The following is a 19010-nucleotide window of genomic DNA, read 5'->3' on the forward strand; positions in this document are numbered from 1 at the left end:
CCTGACCACCGTTCCCCACAATCCCCCCCCCCCCCTCCTGCCACCCTTCCCAGTTACTTTTCTACTCCTGTCCCCCCCATCCACGGCTGCTGCAGAGGCTTGGCATCATGTCGGTGCACGCTGAACGTGCACTGGCTGGCCAGGCCACCTTTTTTTTCTTTTTCTTTTTTTTTTAATCCTCACAACAGCGCAATCTTCGACAATCTCCCCAAACTACGACAGAATCATCAGTAGAATGATGTTGGTCGTATAAAGGAAGAAGAAGAAGAAGCAGGTGGCATGCCGGCACTGCACAACTGCCTTTCAGATGCAAAAGCTTATACGGATGTACTGGCCTGGAGCGCGGAGTGCTGTATAACACTTAGACTGATACCTTGCTTTGAAGGATATACTCATTTTCTAACAGTAATATGATCTTTAATGTTAAGGGAAATGAGCGAGCCGATAGGCTTGCTGGGAGCGCAACAACAAAATCTGAAATCTGAAGTAATTTTGAGTTTCTAAAAAATACAGATAAACAAAAAACAGATACAGTAAAGTCATCACATTGATCGATTCACAGAAATAATGACAAAGAGGGAGTGGCAGTAAGTCTACTATGAACGTAGAGCACGACGCTTTGCTAATCAAACGAATATTGGCACAAATTCCAACTGAGCTAAACTTGCACAAATTTCTTCAAAGCTGATCGATTCACAGAAAATGATTAGAGAGAAGGGGAGCGGTCGTAAGTCTAACCTGAAAGGTAGAACACGATCCTTCGCTGATCAAACGAATATTGGTATACCTAGATCATGGATGGTTTGGTTGAGGTGACACCCCGGGAAGGTACTTTAGTGCGGACAATTAGAACTGTCCGAGGCCACCCAGAGAAACTACAGGTACCCTTCTGCCGCACTGACTCCCACAGGCACTCCTCCTTCCCTTCAGCTGTCCGCGTGTGGAACCAGATTCCAGACCATATAATCTCAGCCATTTCCCCTCAGTCATTCAAGACCAGGACTGAGATCTGGCTGCGAGCCTCAGGCTCAGTATAGCTACAGGACAGTTCGTTTGTTTTTTTGTTTTTTGTGGGGTTTTTTTGTTTGTTTGTTTGGGTTTTGTTTGTTTGTTTGTTTATTTGTTTGTTTTTTGTTGTTGTTTTTGTTTTGTTTTTTACTGATGCTGTGGGCCCCGGTTCCCCTGCCTGAACTAGGGGGCTGAACGGTCACACAGACATCAGTCATCTAGAGCGCACTCCCCTATTGTGGATTGTTGCCCTGTATAGGGATTACCACAGGATTATAGACAAGACAAGACAAGACCTGTTTCCAAAACAACAATGCGCAGATTTCAAAATGCAACTGAGTCTCGATCTGGGTTTTCCCAAATACAGTAGACCGGCTAACAAATATGCACTTTCGATGCCACGTTCATCATGGCATCAGACATCTTTTCCCATCCCGACCTCTTGCAGGAAATCTGTGACAGTCTGTGTGTGCATTCGAATGTGTCATGGGACCTTTCTCTCACTCTCCCTGTCTCTCTCTGAGTCAGTATGTGTGAGTGTCAAGTGTGTGAACTGCGGGATCGGAGGAATGTGTGTGTGTGTGTACGTGTGTGTGTGTGTGTGTGCGTGCGTGCGTGCGTACGTGTGTGTGTGTGTGACAGAGAGAGAGAGGAAGCGGCCTGGCTGGGTACCAGTAGCCTATAATTATTGGTTTGTTAAGAGATGGTCCCTCGTATTTGTGAGACTGGAAACTGTTGCATACGCGTTGTACACCTCTGTGTGTGTGTGTGTGTGTGTGTGTGTGTGCTGCACGCTTAATTGTGCTGGTCTTTGCGAGTGTGGGTGCGCCCGGGTTCACTGAGCATGGCCCATTTTCTTTCATGTGTTTTGTTTCGATCTTTTACGAATCTCCAGCACTACAAATCATTTTATGTACATGTATACATATAAACATATATACCTATGTATATCTATTCAAATCAGTTTATCTATTCATTTGTTTTATTTTATTCATTTTATTTTATTGATGATGAAGTGAAAGCTTGCGAAATGACAGTGGGAAATCAAATCATGCACACAATCTATAAACACCCATTGTTGATGTTTCAGCCGTTGGGAGGAGACACCGGAAGTTCCGGTCCCAATAATTTATTCATATTGACCCCCGACCCCAATACAAAGAAACACGTTCTCCAAAAGTCCTAATCGCCATTCCCATTTATAAGATCACATATACAACGATTCATGTTCATTTTCATTTCACTTTCAAGGCTCTCAAGGCCTGATCAGCACGTTGGGTTATGCGAAGGTCAAGCATCTTTTTTTCTTTTCTTTTTTTTTTCTTGTTTTTTTTTCCCAGCATACTGATACTTCCCAGCAGCTCCTGGAGGGGTCTTTCCGCACGCTCTGACAGTTTCAGTTTCAGTTTCTGACAACACCTTGAAACTTAAACTGGTCACTCAGGGGCAGAAAGACACATTTCTTTTACTGTGCACACATGCAACATTTTGATACAAATTTTTGAGACGGAACGAAACAGCATCACCCTTTCGAACTGGCGCAGTTGGTCATCACAGTGAGTAAAGGGAAATAAATATTAGCTTTTGAGATTCAGTGTGCCCTTACCGGAAGTCTCAGAGTATTCTCCCGTAACACGAGGCAGAAATGGGATTTTTAACGCCGTGAAGAGCAAAACGAAGCATTCTTGCATGTTTGTTTTTGAGGTAATGTGGCATTTATTCATACGATATTGGAAATTGTGGTGTTGAACTGGTTTTCAAGATACTGCTACTAATATATTTGCCCAATTTTGTTCCTAGTTGTGCAGCCTGAAGAGTTTCAGATCGAAAATCTGTACTGTTTAACTTTGCTGGCAATGCTTGAATCAGCATGGTCAGCTTAACTATTTAGATAATATAACTATTTGCACCTAACCCAAAGATGTTACCCAGAATAAATTTAGGTACCAAATATGTAATAGTCAAAGTGCGGTTAAGTCCTAGTATATGTGCTGTTTTTTAACGTGACAAAACAACGGCACAGAACAACTAATGAAAAGAACATTGCACACGTGTTTACTACTTTACTTGTACGACGTTTGAAGCCCCGTTAAAGGCCTGTCCATCGTTCTGTGGATGTTAACCATATACTTTGCAGCATGCGTGGCTGGCGTATGGGGCAATAGTTATAGTCAAAAGCAACCTATTAACAGTTTGGTGAGTACAAAGTGGGCAAATCTTCCCAGTGGCAATCCAGTCGATTTTTAAAAGAGTTGATGGAAGGTGCAGTTATAATTGTACAAAGGTCTGATGTGTCTGGTGGTCAAAGGATCTTCGTATGATGCTAAGAATTCTGTTTGCTTTTGCTGTAGACTGTTCGATCTGTTCCCAGAAGGATAGTCCATTATCAGTAAATACACCTTGGTCCTTCTCAACCTTAATGCCAGGATAAACTGTGTCTCACTTCCTTTTGTGTTGCTGGCTTTCATGTTGTATTTTGCATCGGATGCTTTCCCTTCCAGCTTGAGGACACAGCATTTCTGTGGATGGAAACTGAGCTGCCATTTGTTTCTCCAGTTCTGAAGTTGGTCCAGATCATCCTGTAGGTCTTGAGGGCCTTGGTCAGTGTCGGTCCTGGCATAGAGCTTTGTGTCACCAGCGAACATCTTTACGTTGCTTTTCATGTGTCTAGGGAGATCGTTAATGAAAATGATGAAAAGGATAGAACCAAGAACACTGCTTTGAGATATTCCACTGGTCACATCAGCTTCTGATGAATGTATTCCATTGACCACTACTTGTTGGTGTCTGCCAGGAAATCAGAGATCCAGTCCAATACTTTGCCCAAATTCCAAGAGCTGTTACTTTTGTCAGCAATCTGCAATGAGGTACTGAGTTGAAGGCCTTCTGGTAATCCATGTAGATGATATCTACACTGCCACCATCATCTATTCTAAGATTTTGGTCCAGTCATCCATGGCTTCCAGTAACTGTTTTTCAGGAACGGCCAGGTACAAACCCATGTTGTTCTCTTCTGATCAGTTGGTTGCATAGTAGGTGCTCCATGATTTGTTCTCTGACTAGTTTCTCCGTTATTTTGCAGACAATGCAAGTGAGGCTAACTGAATGATAGTTGCTAGCTTGTAGTTTGCTCCCGTTCTTAAAGATTGGTGTTACAAATGCACATTTCCATTCATCTGGGATTTGCCCACTGTCTAGACTCTTTCAAAAGAGATGGGCGAGAGGTTCTGCTAGTTCAAATGTATACTCTGGCTGATCTGGCAGTGGTTCTTCATCTTCCGTGGTGAAAACACTTTGGAAGAACTGGTTCAGCAATTCTGCTTTTTCTTTGTCAGTTCTTGTCTTGGTACCGTTGTTCCCCTTTAGGTCTGCTACCCCAGTCTATGTCTTTGTTTTTGACCTTACAAAATTCCAGAAGGCCTTTGGGTTCTTCTTTGCTTCTTTTGCGACTTTGGCTTCCATGTTCCTTTGTGCCTTTCTGCATTCCTTTCTAGCTTTATTCCTGGCTTTGATGTATTCCAGATACACTTGACCGTCACTGGTTTCTTTCCACCTCCTGAACAGTTGGTGCTTTTTCCAAACTGAGGTAAGAGTGCCTTTGTCCATCCAGCTTTTACCTCAGTGTCCTGTTGTGAAAGACCAAGGAATTGCCTTTTCCACAGCAGAGTTAATTGCTGCTTTGATCTTCTGCCACATGTTGTTAGCTGTTAGCCCCTCCAGTTTCTCTTTCCAGTTCATTTTTGCCAGTTCAGCCTTTAGTACAGTGAAATCTGTTTTTGCATAGTTAAGACATTTAACTTTTGGTGGGTGGGTTGGTACTTGCGCAGGTAAGCCTAATGATGAATGAGAAATGGTCACTCTTTCCAACTCCAGCTGTTGTAGTAATTTCATTGATCATATCTTCTCTGTTGGTGAGGACCAGGTCTACTATGTTGAACTTTTCTCCTACACGGTAACGTGTAGATTCCCTTTGGTGCTGTATTCAGAAGGCATCTTTTCTTCTCTTTCAGGAACTTTGCGCCCGCATGGATTGGACCTGCCATGCTTTTCTCATTATTCCAGTCGATTTCTGGAAAGTTGAAATCCCCCATGATTACGGCGTGGGATGCCTTCATCTCAGCTGCCTTTTGCAGTAGCTCATTCAACCTTTCTGAGTTTTCTTCTTCACTGTTTGAGCTTCTGTATATAAGTCCAACAAGAAGTTTACCTTCATTAAGTCGGCATTCAACAAAGACGTGTTCTGTAAATTCACTTGTCAGTCTGTTGCAAACTGATGGTTTCAACACTGTTCTCATGTATAGTGCCACCCACCGTCTCCCATGTTGTGTCATGAATAATGATCAAAGAAGGATACTGTCTCCTACAAATGTTTAAGAAATACAAAGCATTCTTGGGCAAAACAGAGCAGGCTCATTGTTTGAATACTGTGCTCTGATCAATTCCATCCCAAGACTCTGGATGCAGTTGATACAAATGGAGAAAACAGGAGGCTGTCAGACTAAACTATAACTTGTACTGAAGGCAATCATTTTGTGTGTGTGTGTGTGTGCGTGTACACATGTATTTTGTCTGTTCTCAAATTGAGTCTCATTCTCTGCCCCTTTCTGCATCTGTCTCTCATTTGATTTTGTGTTTAAACATTATTGTTGCTCAAGTTGGAAGAAACAAAAGCTACAACTAGTTGAACAGAAAAGTTTTTCTCAATGTTGAATCAAACCTTATTTGTCATTGATTGAAACTTGCTTAATTTACTGGTTTATCTTTGTGTTTACATGTCCTTTTCAGATTGATTTGGAGCCATTGTCAGACCTGGCCAAACCTTGAGCAGGACTGGACTAGCGGAAAGGCGAGGAGTAAACTGCTGTCAAGGACACAGTTTGAGTTCACAAGTTACTTTACAGACCGGATCAGCTTGTGTCACCATGCGGCGTCCTGTGACACGTTCAAGGTCCAAGGCCCTTGAAGAGTCACGGTGCAACTTGTGCTGTCGAGAAATAGTTGCCATGAAACCTTTGACTGAAAGTAATGCCAACGGCAAGAAACCCAAATCACGCCTTCGCAATGTAGCGTGCACATCTTTGATTCCCAGAGACATTTTTGACGCAGGCATCATGAAGAAGTGGAATTCAGACGATTCAGACTCAGACAGTGAAAGTCGACAGCCTCCCAGGAAAAAAATGAAAGTCAGCAAAAGTAGTAAAGGTGGTAAAAAGCAGAAGGACAAGGAAGGGAAGAACAAACAGGGTTCTGAACCAAGTGTGTTTGTGGACTTACCAGATGAAATCTGGTTAAAAATATTCAAATTTCTGCTTGCTTCTGGACAGTATCCCACTATGCACAGGTACCACAAAAGTAAAACACCTTTGTTATCTGTCTATCAGTTTGTCTGCCAGTTGGTTGGTTGGTTTGTCCATCTCTCTGTACTTTTTGTTGTTGCTTATTTACATAATTTTTTTTTATATATACTTCCTTTGTTTCTTTTCTTGTTTTTGTCATGCAAAGGTTTGTGTGAGTGAAGATAGTCACTGGTAGTGGTTGGTCAAGGGGTATGCAAAGGTTTGTGTGAGTGAAGATAGTCACTGGTAGTGGTTGGTCAAGGGGTATGCAAAGGTTTGTGTGAGTGAAGATAGTCACTGGTAGTGGTTGGTCAAGGGGTATGCAAAGGTTTGTGTGAGTGAAGATAGTCACTGGTAGTGGTTGGTCAAGGGGTATGCAAAGGTTTGTGCAAGTCAAAATAATCACTGGTCTTTGTGGTCAATCAAGGGGTATGCAAAGATGTGTATGAGTGAAAATAATCGCTGGTTTGTCGAGGGGTGTACAAAGGTTTGTGTGAGTGAAAATGATCATTGGTTAGTCAAAGGGTATGCAGTTTTGTGTGACTCACTGACTGACTCGCACTGAGTGAAAATAATCTTTGGTTGGTCAGTGGAAACAGAAGGACAAGGAGGGTAAGTTATTAGTATGTTTATTAATGACATTGAATTGGCTATCTTTATATCAATAATAATTTTGTGAGTTTCTGATATTTCTCGCTGTGTGTGCATGTGTGTGTGAATGTAACATACAATATGTCTGTATCACTTGTATGATCAGTATTATAAACTGACATGATTAGTATTATGAATTATCTTGTAGTGTAGGTGTCAGCACATACCCTGTTCATTTGTAGTACTATCATTTCTGAATTCAAATAGCAAACTTTCTGGATTCATTCAACAGTTCTCCATTGGTTTTCTTCATACTTGTTCCAACCTCTTCCAGATTCTCTCTTTTAACAAGTTTCAGTCTGATCCAACCCAGATCTCCTGCGGTGTCCTGGACCTTGTTTGTTTTGTACACTGCTTGGAGTACTCCTCTTTCTGATGTCATTTCTGGTAATTAAATTGCTAGTGATACTTAAGTACTTTACTAACAGAAGTCTGCCAGGTAGACAGTCTGATTCACTCGATCAGTCCGTGCAAAAGTGCATCCTTAATCAGCAGATGTTAAAAACTTGTGGCATGGATGGCATTCAACAAACTCGATCTTGGTCATGACAAAACAGAAAGTATGAATAATTATTATGATTATTTCCTTACAGTATCTATCCCTGTCACTCTTGACGTCTTGTATTTTGTAATTGGCCATTTGGTGGTGCCACAGTTCTTAATTTTGTTGAAAGAACAAGATTTGCTCAGGGTGACTATTGATATATTACGCCCCAAAATGCCTTCAATGGCTATTTTGTTCTGATAGTAATTAATATGGAAGCTGGAAAGTTGTGATGAAATCATGGAAAATTTGAAACTTTGCCTTTTATCAATACCATGATTGTAAGTTAAAACAATGAAATGTTGGTTGATGTGGGCAACATAAGGTGGTAGCTTTAAAGCTTTTGTTTCCAGCATGCAACTTTCGGTATGACATCCATCTTAGATGGAAAGCAACATTCAGTTGTTATATTTGAACCCCCCACCCCCTCATCCCCACTCCACAGCATTGTTGTTCGTGTTGATCAGCAAGAATCACATGAAATGAAAAAGGCTTCTCCTCTTGTTGTCCCTTGATGGTTGTTCATTTTACAGAATGCATTCATCAAGTATTCTTTCAGCAGTTTAATTTATCACATTGGTGTTTACAAGCAAGCTGCGCTGTAGTCTGTACCCTCCCTTTTTCTGTCATAGTTTATCTACCCAAGTTCTATGCATGTATAGTTCTTACACAGTTAACTCATTCTACCTCACAGCTACATGCCTGCAACAACTCCCCTGACCAGCATTACATGAGACCACTGCAGTAAAAATAGGGTTGTTCACTAAAACGGTGATGATCAATATAGAATCGTTGATTAAATTGGTCAAACAAAACTTTGTTTTCATGCTTCTGTAATCGGTAAACAGCTTAGTTTAAAATGCCAACTTTACCAAGCAACAAAAATAAAAGATTTGAATAGTGTGCTGGTATGAGGATACTCATACAGGCTGGTCCACAGGGCAAGTAACTATGGCACAAGTTAACTCATACCTGGAGTAGATTGGAAATATCTGTATGAACTTATTGTACATTTTGTCTTTTATGATTATATATTATACCAATTGTCATTGTGTCAGAGAAAACTTTATGCATACATGTGTGTGAAAGTTTGGTGTGAGAGCACTTTGATAAATTTGTTTCTGTGCTGCATGAACTTGTTGCTTGTCATTTATCATCATTATCATCATCGTCTTGATTAATATTATTCATTTTATTGTTAATACTTATCATCATTATTATCAGTAGTAATAGTATAAGTAAATGTAGTAGTAGTATTTATTCATTATTATTAATGCATATATACATGTTGCAGGTTACAGCTGGTGTGTCGTCGTTGGTATTTCCTTAGTCGACACTGCAGTCTGTGGCGGTCTGTGGACCTGTCCTGTGCAGGGACACGCTGGATTCCCTACCGAGACTCCAGCCTGGAGTGGCTGAGTAAACACCGCCTTCATCCACTGCAGAAGATCAACCTTCATGGTTGGCACTGCCTTACCTCAGAGGGCGTGGAGGTGAGGACATCAAGCAGGGCAGTAGGAAGGGGTACAGGGCGTCAGTATGTATGTACCCCTTACTGTTCTATCCCTTACTGCACTGTGACTTGGTGTTACTGTGACACAGTGATAATGATGATGATGATGATTGATAAGAAGATGAAGTTTAGTAATGTTGCGCCATATGAAGTGATTTTCCCTCCAAGCACTTTACAGTACAACAGTTCCTGTGACTTATGGTGTTACTGTGACTTTATGGTGTTACTTCACTGTGACATGGTGTTACTGTTACTTGATGCTGTTACTGTGACTTCTTCTTTTTTTTTTCTTTTTTTTTTTTTTTTTTTTTTTTTTTTTTTTTTTTACTGCAGTATGACATGGTGTTACTGCACTGTGACTTGACCAAGTTGATGCCTTCCTGCACTGTGACTTCAATAGCGTTAATGTGATATGATGGTGTTACTACACTGTGACTTGATGGTGTTAATGTGCTATGACTTGATGGTGTTACTGTGCTGTGACTTGATGGTGTTAGTTACTGTGACTTCATGGTGTTACTGTGACTTCATAGTTTCCATTGACTTCATGGAGTTACTGTGACTTCATGGTGTTACTGTGACTTCATGGTGTTTCTGTGACTTCATAGTTTCCATTGACTTCATGGAGTTACTGTGACTTCATGGTGTTGTGACTTCATGGTGTTACTGTGACTTCATGGTGTTACTGTGACTTCATGGTGTTGTGACTTCATGGTGTTGTTGTGACTTCATGGTGTTACTGTGACTTCATGGAGTTACTGTGACTTCATGGTGTTGTGACTTCATGGTGTTACTGTGACTTCATGGTGTTACTGTGACTTCATGGTGTTGTTGTGACTTCATGGTGTTACTGTGACTTCATGGTGTGACTTCATGGTGTTACTGTGACTTCATGGTGTTACTGTGACTTTATGGTGTTACTGTTACTTGGTGTTTCTGTGACTTCATGGTGTTACTGTTACTTGGTGTTCCTGTGACTTCATGGTGTTACTGTTACTTGGTGTTTCTGTGACTTCATGGTGTTACTGTTACTTGGTGTTTCTGTGACTTCATGGTGTTACTGTTACTTGGTGTTTCTGTGACTTCATGGTGTTACTGTTACTTGGTGTTCCTGTGACTTCATGGTGCTACTGTTTCTTGGTGTTCCTGTGACTTCATGGTGTTACTGTTTCGTGGTGTTCCTGTGACTTCATGGTGTTACTGTTACTTGGTGTTTCTGTGACTTCATGGTGTTACTGTTACTTGGTGTTCCTGTGACTTCATGGTGTTACTGTTACTTGGTGTTACTGTGACTTCATGGTGTTACTGTTTCTTGGTGTTTCTGTGACTTCATAGTGTTACTGTTACTTGGTGTTACTGTGACTTCATGGTGTTACTGTTTCTTCACAGTCTTACTGTGACTTCATGGTGTTACTATTTCTTCATGGTGTTACTGTTACTTGGTGTTCCTGTGACTTCATGGTGTTACTGTTACTTGGTGCTCCTGTGACTTCATGGTGTTACTGTTACTTGGTGTTACTGTGACTTCATGGTGTTACTGTTTCTTCATAGTCTTACTGTGACTTCATGGTGTTACTGTTACTTGGTGTTCCTGTGACTTCATGGTGTTACTGTTACTTGGTGTTCCTGTGACTTCATGGTGTTACTGTTACTTGGTGTTCCTGTGACTTCATGGTGTTACTGTTTCTTCACAGTCTTACTGTGACTTCATGGTGTTACTGTGACTTCATGGTGTTACTGTGACTTCATGGTGTTACTGTTACTTGGTGTTACTGTGACTTCACAGTCTTACTGTGACTTCATGGTGTTACTGTTACTTGGTGTTCCTGTGACATCATGGTGTTACTGTTTCTTCACAGTCTTGCTGTGACTTCATGGTGTTGTTGTGACTTCATGGTGTTACTGTGACTTCATGGTGTTACTATTTCTTCATGGTGTTACTGTTACTTGGTGTTACTGTGACTTCATGGTGTTACTGTTACTTGGTGTTACTGTGACTTCATGGTGTTACTGTTTCTTCACAGTCTTGCTGTGACTTCATGGTGTTACTGTTTCTTCACAGTCTTACTGTGACTTCATGGTGTTACTGTTACTTGGTGTTCCTGTGACTTCATGGTGTTACTGTTTCTTCATGGTGTTACTGTTACTTGGTGTTACTGTGACTTCATGGTGTTACTGTTTCTTCACAGTCTTACTGTGACTTCATGGTGTTACTGTTTCTTCACAGTCTTACTGTGACTTCATGGTGTTACTGTTTCTTCACAGTCTTGCTGTGACTTCATGGTGTTACTGTTTCTTCACAGTCTTGCTGTGACTTCATGGTGTTATTGTTTCTTCACAGTCTTACTGTGACTTCATGGTGTTACTGTTTCTTCACAGTCTTGCTGTGACTTCATGGTGTTACTGTTTCTTCACAGTCTTACTGTGACTTCATGGTGTTACTGTTTCTTCACAGTCTTACTGTGACTTCATGGTGTTACTGTTTCTTCACAGTCTTACTGTGACTTCATGGTGTTACTGTTTCTTCACAGTCGTACTGTTTCTTTATGGTGTTATTATTTCTTCATGGTGTTACTTCGACTTCATGTTGTCACTGTTGTTCCCCCAGCACCTGGCCAAGCACTGCCCTAAGCTGAGGACGGTGGAGCTGGCCTTCTGCTCCAACATCACGCGGGACGCCATCTTCCACCTCACCACACACTGCAAGGACCTCAGCCGGCTTAAACTGGCCAACACCACGGTCAGTTATAATGACCCGCCCCCTGTTCCCTCCCCGCCCCCGCTCTCTCTCTCTCTCTGTCTCTGTCTCTCTCCCTGTCTCTGTCTCTGGTCATGCCTTAACATTCAAACAGCTGTATCAGCCTGGCTAACTCCATGGTCAGCTATGATCCCCTTCCCTCTCTCTTAGTCTCTCTCCTGTCTCTGTCTCTCATCATACCTCAACATTGTAACAGACTTGCTTTCCCATTTTTTTTTTTTTTTTTTTTTTTTTTTTTTCTGAGAGGTGGTGAAATCATTTCCTGTTCCATGGCACACTTTACAAGTTGAACATTCTCTAGAGTATAGAATTGACTTTATCCATCTCTGAGGGAGGGGCACATAATGTTCTTGTTAACTTTGTAGTAAATGATATTTTGCAAAGGGGACGGAACTGAAGTGATCTGAAATAAGTGGTTATTTCCCTTGCAGTGATTTTTAATATTTTTTGGATCCCACAGGTCTACACAGAAACCAGATTTGTACTTAAGAATGATTGGTAAAATTGTGTAGAATTCTTCTTGCTCTTCCTTCTTTTTGTTGGCTGTCTTCTTGTCATTATTTGTTGTTTTTGTTGATGTTGCTGCTGCTATCATCAGTTTTGTTGTTATTATCCTGGTGTTGGTGTTGTTATTACCATCAGCATTTTCATGATCATTTAGATATTACTGCACATTAAGCACAAGTGAAAAAAAACAGTGATTAAGTTTGCAAAAATCTCAGGTGCATGAATGAAAGTTTAGGAGGACGGGTAAGCAGAGTTTATAATTGTTTTTGGTTCTTCAGTGTCACCAAGCAGCTTTCTGTTTCAGCAAGAGGTTAGTCTGGCAGGGACTAACTTATGCAATTCACAACTTAAAGCGTTTTTTTGTTGTTGTTTTTTTGTGTGTTTTTTCTGTCAGTTGCAACAACAAAAAAATCTTCCAAGATGGGTATTTGGTTTTAGCTTAATGAAACCTGAAACACTGAGTATATAATATCCAAGTTACAGCTTCAGTCAGATGTGATATGTGTCTTCTTGAAACACTGAAAGTATCCATGTAGTGGTTTCAGTCAGAGAAATTATGTGTCTAATCCAAACAATGAGTGTATCAAAGTTACAGTTCATGTCACAAGTGATGTGTGTCTTCCTGAAACTCTGAATTATCAATGTTATGGTTTCAGTCGGATGTGGTGTGTGTCTACCCCATGGTGCATCTGGCAGAATCTACAGGACTCAAGCTGAGGTCTTTAGACTTGAGCGGGAACTTATTGCGAGGCTTCAACACCGTCATGAACGCTCTTTGTGTAAGTTTTGCTCTTCTGTGAATTTATGTGTTTCAGTGTGTATGGAGGGAGGTGTGTGTAACTGTAAGCGCATGTGTGTAAGTATGTGTGTATGTGTTTGTTTGTGTATGTGTGACTGAATGTGTGTGTGTGTTGGAGTTCATTTTGACAAGACATGTTTAGTATTGTGTATTCAGCGTGTTGTGGTGTGGTGCGTGCAGGAGAACTGTCCCAACCTACAGGAGCTGGACGTCGGGCGATGTCGCGGTGACCTGATCCACATGGATGTGGAGACGTGGCAACACTCTCTGCCCAACCTGCGCCTCTTCTCTCTCAGCTACAGCATCTTTCAGACCGTTCAGGTCCCACCTCCCACCGTATGTTGGCTTTATTTTGATTTTATTTGTCTTTATATAGTTTCTCTTCTGTCTCAGCTACAGTATCTTTCAGACTGTTCAGGTCCCACCTCCCACTGTATGTTGGCTTTATTTTGATTTTATTTGTCTTTATATAGTTTCTCTTCTCTCTCAGATACAGTATCTTTCAGACTGTTCGGGTCCAGCCCCCCACTGTACATTAGCGTGTTTTTGTTTGTTTTTGTTTTTAATTTATATATTAATTATCTGTTTATTCATTTGTTTATTTATTTATCTATTTGTTTCCTCTTCTCTCTATCAGCAACATAATCTTCCAGACTGTTCAGAACACACCCCTTAACGTACATTATTTTTTGTTTTGTTTTAATCATTCATCTCCCTCAGCTACAGCAGATTGGCAGTCCATAACCTTGGTGTTACATTTGATACTACTTTCTTTCAAGCAGCATGTATCTAATTATATGTAAAGCAGCCTACTTGGAAATGAAAAAAAATCAGTTCCATTCGGCATTTTCTTTCCTCTGAAGCTACAAGAACACTGGTGTGTTCACTGGTCTCGACTACTGTAACAGTCTCCTGGCTGGTTCACCCAAGAACCTTCTTGAAAATCTTCAGAAGGTCCGGAACAGTGCCACCAGGTTGGCCTGCGAGTCACCTAAATGGGAACATGGCCCACCCCTTTAACAGTCTCTTCACTGGCTGCTTGTCCAGTACAGAATCAGATACAAATTTGCATCTGTCTGTTCCTCATCTATTTCTGGCACTACCCCGAGATATCTCAGAGATATCCACATATACGTCCCATCCCGTCAGCTTCGTTCTTATGTTTTGCTTCCATGCTGTCAGAAAAAAGTCCTTTGGTCACCATTCTTTCTCTTTTAATGGCCATGGTCCAGCTGTCTGAAACCAGCTGCCTCTGCAGATCAGGAACTCTTCTTCTTCCACTTCATTCATGTTACCACTGCTTTAAACTAATGTATTATGTAGTACAACACCACACCATTCACTTGTTCTTGCTGTGTATTTCTTGTCTGTGTGTGTGTGTGCGTGCATGTGTGTGTGTGTTTGTGAACTATCTAGAGCCCTATTTAGAGAAGAGGGTGCTATAAATTTACATAATTATTACTGTTATTATTGGGCTATATCCACATTTCTTCCCCTCCACTCAGTGTGACTGGCAGAGTGAATGTCCATGCCTTGTGAACACTGTTGAATCGGTCTTGAGGGGACAAATTGTGGATATTGCCTATTGTTGTAAGTGCCTTGACCATTCTGTCAGCCTCATGACAGACAACAGTAGACTAATGATGATGTTGACGTGTACTGCAGAGAGCCAGCCCAGGGTGGCCCAAGCTGCACACCTTGCTGCTGGCCATGTCCAGTTCAGGGGGTACCAAGGTCCCTCCACGCATCGACGACGCTCTGCTCACAAGGTGGGCTGTCTGTCTCTCTCTGTCACACGGCTGAAGGTGTGTCGGCTGTCTGTCTCCTGCCTTCTGTGTATGTCGTCTTTATTATCTGTGTCATCTGTCTGTCTTTTCTGTCTGTCTCTCTGATACACAGCTGGATGTGTATTTCTTTCTTTGATTAGATATGGATACTTAAATAGCGCCTATCCTTGGTCAGAGACCAAGCTCTAAGCACTTTACAAACTCAGGATGATTTGCATAGCAGGCTGCCTACCTGGGTAGAGCTGACTGATGGCTGCCATTGGGCACTCATCATTCATTTCCTGTGTCATTCAGTCAGGCATTCATACGCACTCAGACAGACATGTAACATTTTATGTGTATAACCATTTTATTTATTTACTCTGCCATGTAGGCAGCCATATTCAGTTTTTGGGGATGTGAATGCTGGGTATGTTCTTGTTTCCATAATCCACCAAACGCTGATATGGATTACAGGATCTTTAACATGTGTATTTGATCTTCTGTATGCATATACACATGAAGGGGGTTCAGGCACTAGCAGGTCTGCGCATATGTTGACCTGGGAGATCAGAAAAATCTTGACCCTTTGAGATTGAAACCTGGGACGCTCAGATTGAAAGTCCGACACTTTAAACACTCAGCTATTGCACCTGTCATGTATGTTGGCTCTCCGTCTCTCTTTGCTGTCTCTGTTATCTCTGTCATCTCTGTCTCTCTGTTTGTCTCTCTATCTGTCTCTCTGTCACACAGCTGAATCTTCTGTTTTGGGGTGCCCACTATATCTGAATGTACATATTGCAGAGGATTTGATTGTGACTTGGCGTATGTTTATTGAATGCATCTGTGTCATCAAGTTCGTACCAGGGGCTAAAGAGTGCAACAGTGTGTAAACTGCAGACTTTACAAAAATGTGAAGGGGAGATTTCTCTTGTGAGCAATTACAATGAATCAAATTCATGAGTGAGAAAGTTTCTGTTCATGTTTTTTTCTCCATTGTGTATACTTGCCAGTGCTACTGTGTTTAAAGTTAGTTTTCTTAAGCCATGGTTTGCTGATTCCAAAATTACTTTGGGCATCATGAGGTTGATTGTAATTCAAATTTTGACTGGTATATGGGTTTAGTTTAGGAGTTCTGACAAATTTTTGAAGAATTTATGGGGTCTGCCTTTTGTACAGAAGCACCTTATAGACTGAAGATTAAGGTAGATCCAGAACAAACAATGCAAACAGTCATTCCACATGAGCATGAAATCCCCACAGGACAGGGTAAGGAAAAGCAGCCACCTAATGTTTAATGTGTCTTACCTGTGCTTACCTCACCCCCACCCCAAGAAAAAGCACCCACCTAATGTTTAATGTGTCTTACCTGTGCTCACCTACCCCCCACCCCAAGAAAAAGCAGCCACCTAATGTTTAATGTGTCTTACCTGTGCTTACCTCACCACCACCCCAAGAAAAAGCACCCACCTAATGTTTAATGTGTCTTACCTGTGCTTACCTCACCCCCACCCCAAGAAAAAGCACCCACCTAATGTTTAATTTGTCTTACCTGTGCTTACCTCACCCCCACCCCAAGAAAAAGCACCCACCTAATGTTTAATGTGTCTTACCTGTGCTCACCTACCCCCCACCCCAAGAAAAAGCACCCACCTAATGTTTAATGTGTCTTACCTGTGCTTACCTCACCCCCACCCCAAGAAAAAGCAGCCACCTAATGTTTACTGTGTCTTTACTGTGCTCACCTACCACCCCCCCCAGTCCCCCATCCCAATCCACCCCAAGGAAGAGCAGCCACCTAATGTTTAATGTCTTACCTGTGCTCACCTCCCCCCTCCCCCCCTGCCCCAAGGAATAGCAGAGCCACCTAATGTTTAATGTCTTACCTGTGCTCACCTCCCCCCTCCCCCCCTGCCCCAAGGAATAGCAGAGCCACCTAATGTTTAATGTCTTACCTGTGCTCACCTCCCCCCTCCCCCTGCCCCAAGGAATAGCAGAGCCACCTAATGTTTAATGTCTTACCTGTGCTCACCTCCCCCCTCCCCCCCTGCCCCAAGGAATAGCAGAGCCACCTAATGTTTGATGTGTCTTACCTGTGCTCACCTCACCCCTCTCCCCCTGCCCCAAGGAATAGCAGAGCCACCTAATGTTTAATGTCTTACCTGTGCTCACCTCACCCCTCACCCCCTGCCCCAAGGAATAGCAGAGCCACCTAATGTTTAATGTCTTACCTGTGCTCACCTCACCCCTCACCCCACCCTGCCCCAAGGAATAGCAGAGCCACCTAATGTTTGATGTCTTACCTGTGCTCACCTCCCCCCTCCCCCCCCTGCCCCAAGGAATAGCAGAGCCACCTAATGTTTGATGTGTCTTACCTGTGCTCACCTCACCCCTCCCCCCTGCCCCAAGGAATAGCAGAGCCACCTAATGTTTGATGTGTCTTACCTGTGCTCACCTAACCCCCTCACACCTGTCGCCAGGTTCCTCAGCAACAGCAGCAGCCTGCAGCGCCTGGACGTACGGGGGTGTCAGGAGGTGTCGGCCACCAACCTCCTGGCCCTCACCCTCCCCTCCATCAAGTCCCTGGAGCTGGGGGTCTTCTCTGACGCCGAGGATGGGGGGTTGGAGAAACTGTTGGACAAGGTGAGGGCACAACATGCATCATACATATAGAAAGACAGTGAGAGAGAAAAGAGAGATATTTTTGTTTTCGTTTTTTTTTTGGGGGGGAAGGGGGGGGTTGTTGTTTTTTTTGTTATCTTACTAATAAACCACCTGACGGGTTTTCCCCCTGGCAGTACATACATAGATACATCCATATATGTATAGAGAGACTATTATTATTATCAGCAAACCACCCAAAATATTTTCCTTCTGTGGGGAAGTACAAACATAGATATTTACATATTGTTATAATTATTGTTATGAATGAACCACTTGATTGGTTTTCCCTCTGTGGGGAAGTACATACATACATAAATATGTATATATAAACTTTGTTAAAATTATCAGCAAGCCAGCTGACGGGTTTTCCGTCTGTAGGGAACTACATGCATAGATATGTATAAAACTTGTTAGAATTATTATAGATTTTTTCTCAGTGATGAAGTACATACATAAAAACATATATAAACTTTTTTATAATTATTGTGAACAAACCACCTGACCCTATGTGGGAAAGTACATACATAGATATGATGTATATAAACTTTTTATAATTATTACAGTCAGCAAACCACTTGATTGGTTTTCACTCTGTGTGGGAAGTACATGCATAGATATGTGTAGAAATTTGTTATATGATTATTATATTATGAACAAGCCACCTGACGGGGTTTTCCCTCTGTGTGTGTGTGTCTGTATGGGCAGTACGGGCCCCAGCTGCAGGAGGTGAACCTGTCATGGACCACCTACTCCCAGCCCGCCATCCGTGCGGCTGTGCGGGCCCTGGTGCGGGCACCCTCCTCCCGCATGCGGCTGCTGTTCCTGGCCCGCACCCCCCTGACAACTGCGGACGTGGTGGAGGTGGTGCAGAGCCTGCCCCTCCTGGGCCGCATCGAGCTGAAGGACTGCCCCCACCTGCCTCCAGACTGGTGCAAGCTCTTCAACTCGGACTGCAAAATGAAGCGCCTGCACAAACTGGTGCGCTCCTACCTCCGCAAGGAGAGGGAGAGGGAGACGGCAGAGGAGGCGAGGGAGGGAGTGGAGGAGGAGGGGGGAGGGAGGGAGGGAGAGCAGAATGGTGTGGAGGAGGAGGGTGAGCGGAATGGTGTCGAAGAGGATGGTGACGGTGGTGGTGGTGATGATTCATAGGTTGTTTGGTGAGGGGTAGGGGGGGGGAGGGGAGGGGTAGGAAGGGGATGAGAAGGGGGAGGGGAGAGGAGGAGGAGAAAAAATAAATTAAAAAAACTCTGGGGGCTGTGAAAGCCAACAGTGTTTTGGCAGACAGCATGGACTGAGCGAGGAGAGAAAAAAATTAACTGATAGACATGTGTGGCACGGTGATACAAACACCAGTCGACACTTGACTGGCTCAGGTTGTGTGAAGACAGGGAAGGAAGGAGACGCAGACATCAGATGGGACGGTGGGGTGAGCAAGGAGGAAGTGAAGATACTGTCATGCATTGA

General features: G+C 42.6%; 1 protein-coding gene across 1 annotated transcript; it reads left to right on the forward strand.

The window, feature by feature from the left end:
• Positions 1 to 2648: 2648 nt before the first annotated feature.
• Positions 2649 to 18695, forward strand: LOC143289696 (F-box/LRR-repeat protein 6-like). Its single transcript, XM_076598744.1, has 9 exons — positions 2649 to 2712; positions 5794 to 6349; positions 8834 to 9032; positions 11661 to 11792; positions 12974 to 13096; positions 13297 to 13452; positions 14782 to 14885; positions 17363 to 17525; positions 18252 to 18695. Exons 2-9 carry the CDS (start codon positions 5931 to 5933, stop codon positions 18693 to 18695), a joined length of 1740 nt encoding a protein of 579 aa, XP_076454859.1. The 5' UTR covers positions 2649 to 2712; positions 5794 to 5930.
• Positions 18696 to 19010: the final 315 nt, after the last annotated feature.

The sequence above is a fragment of the Babylonia areolata genome, chromosome 14, assembly GCF_041734735.1.
Source record: "Babylonia areolata isolate BAREFJ2019XMU chromosome 14, ASM4173473v1, whole genome shotgun sequence".
Classification (NCBI taxonomy): Eukaryota; Metazoa; Mollusca; class Gastropoda; order Neogastropoda; family Buccinidae; genus Babylonia; species Babylonia areolata.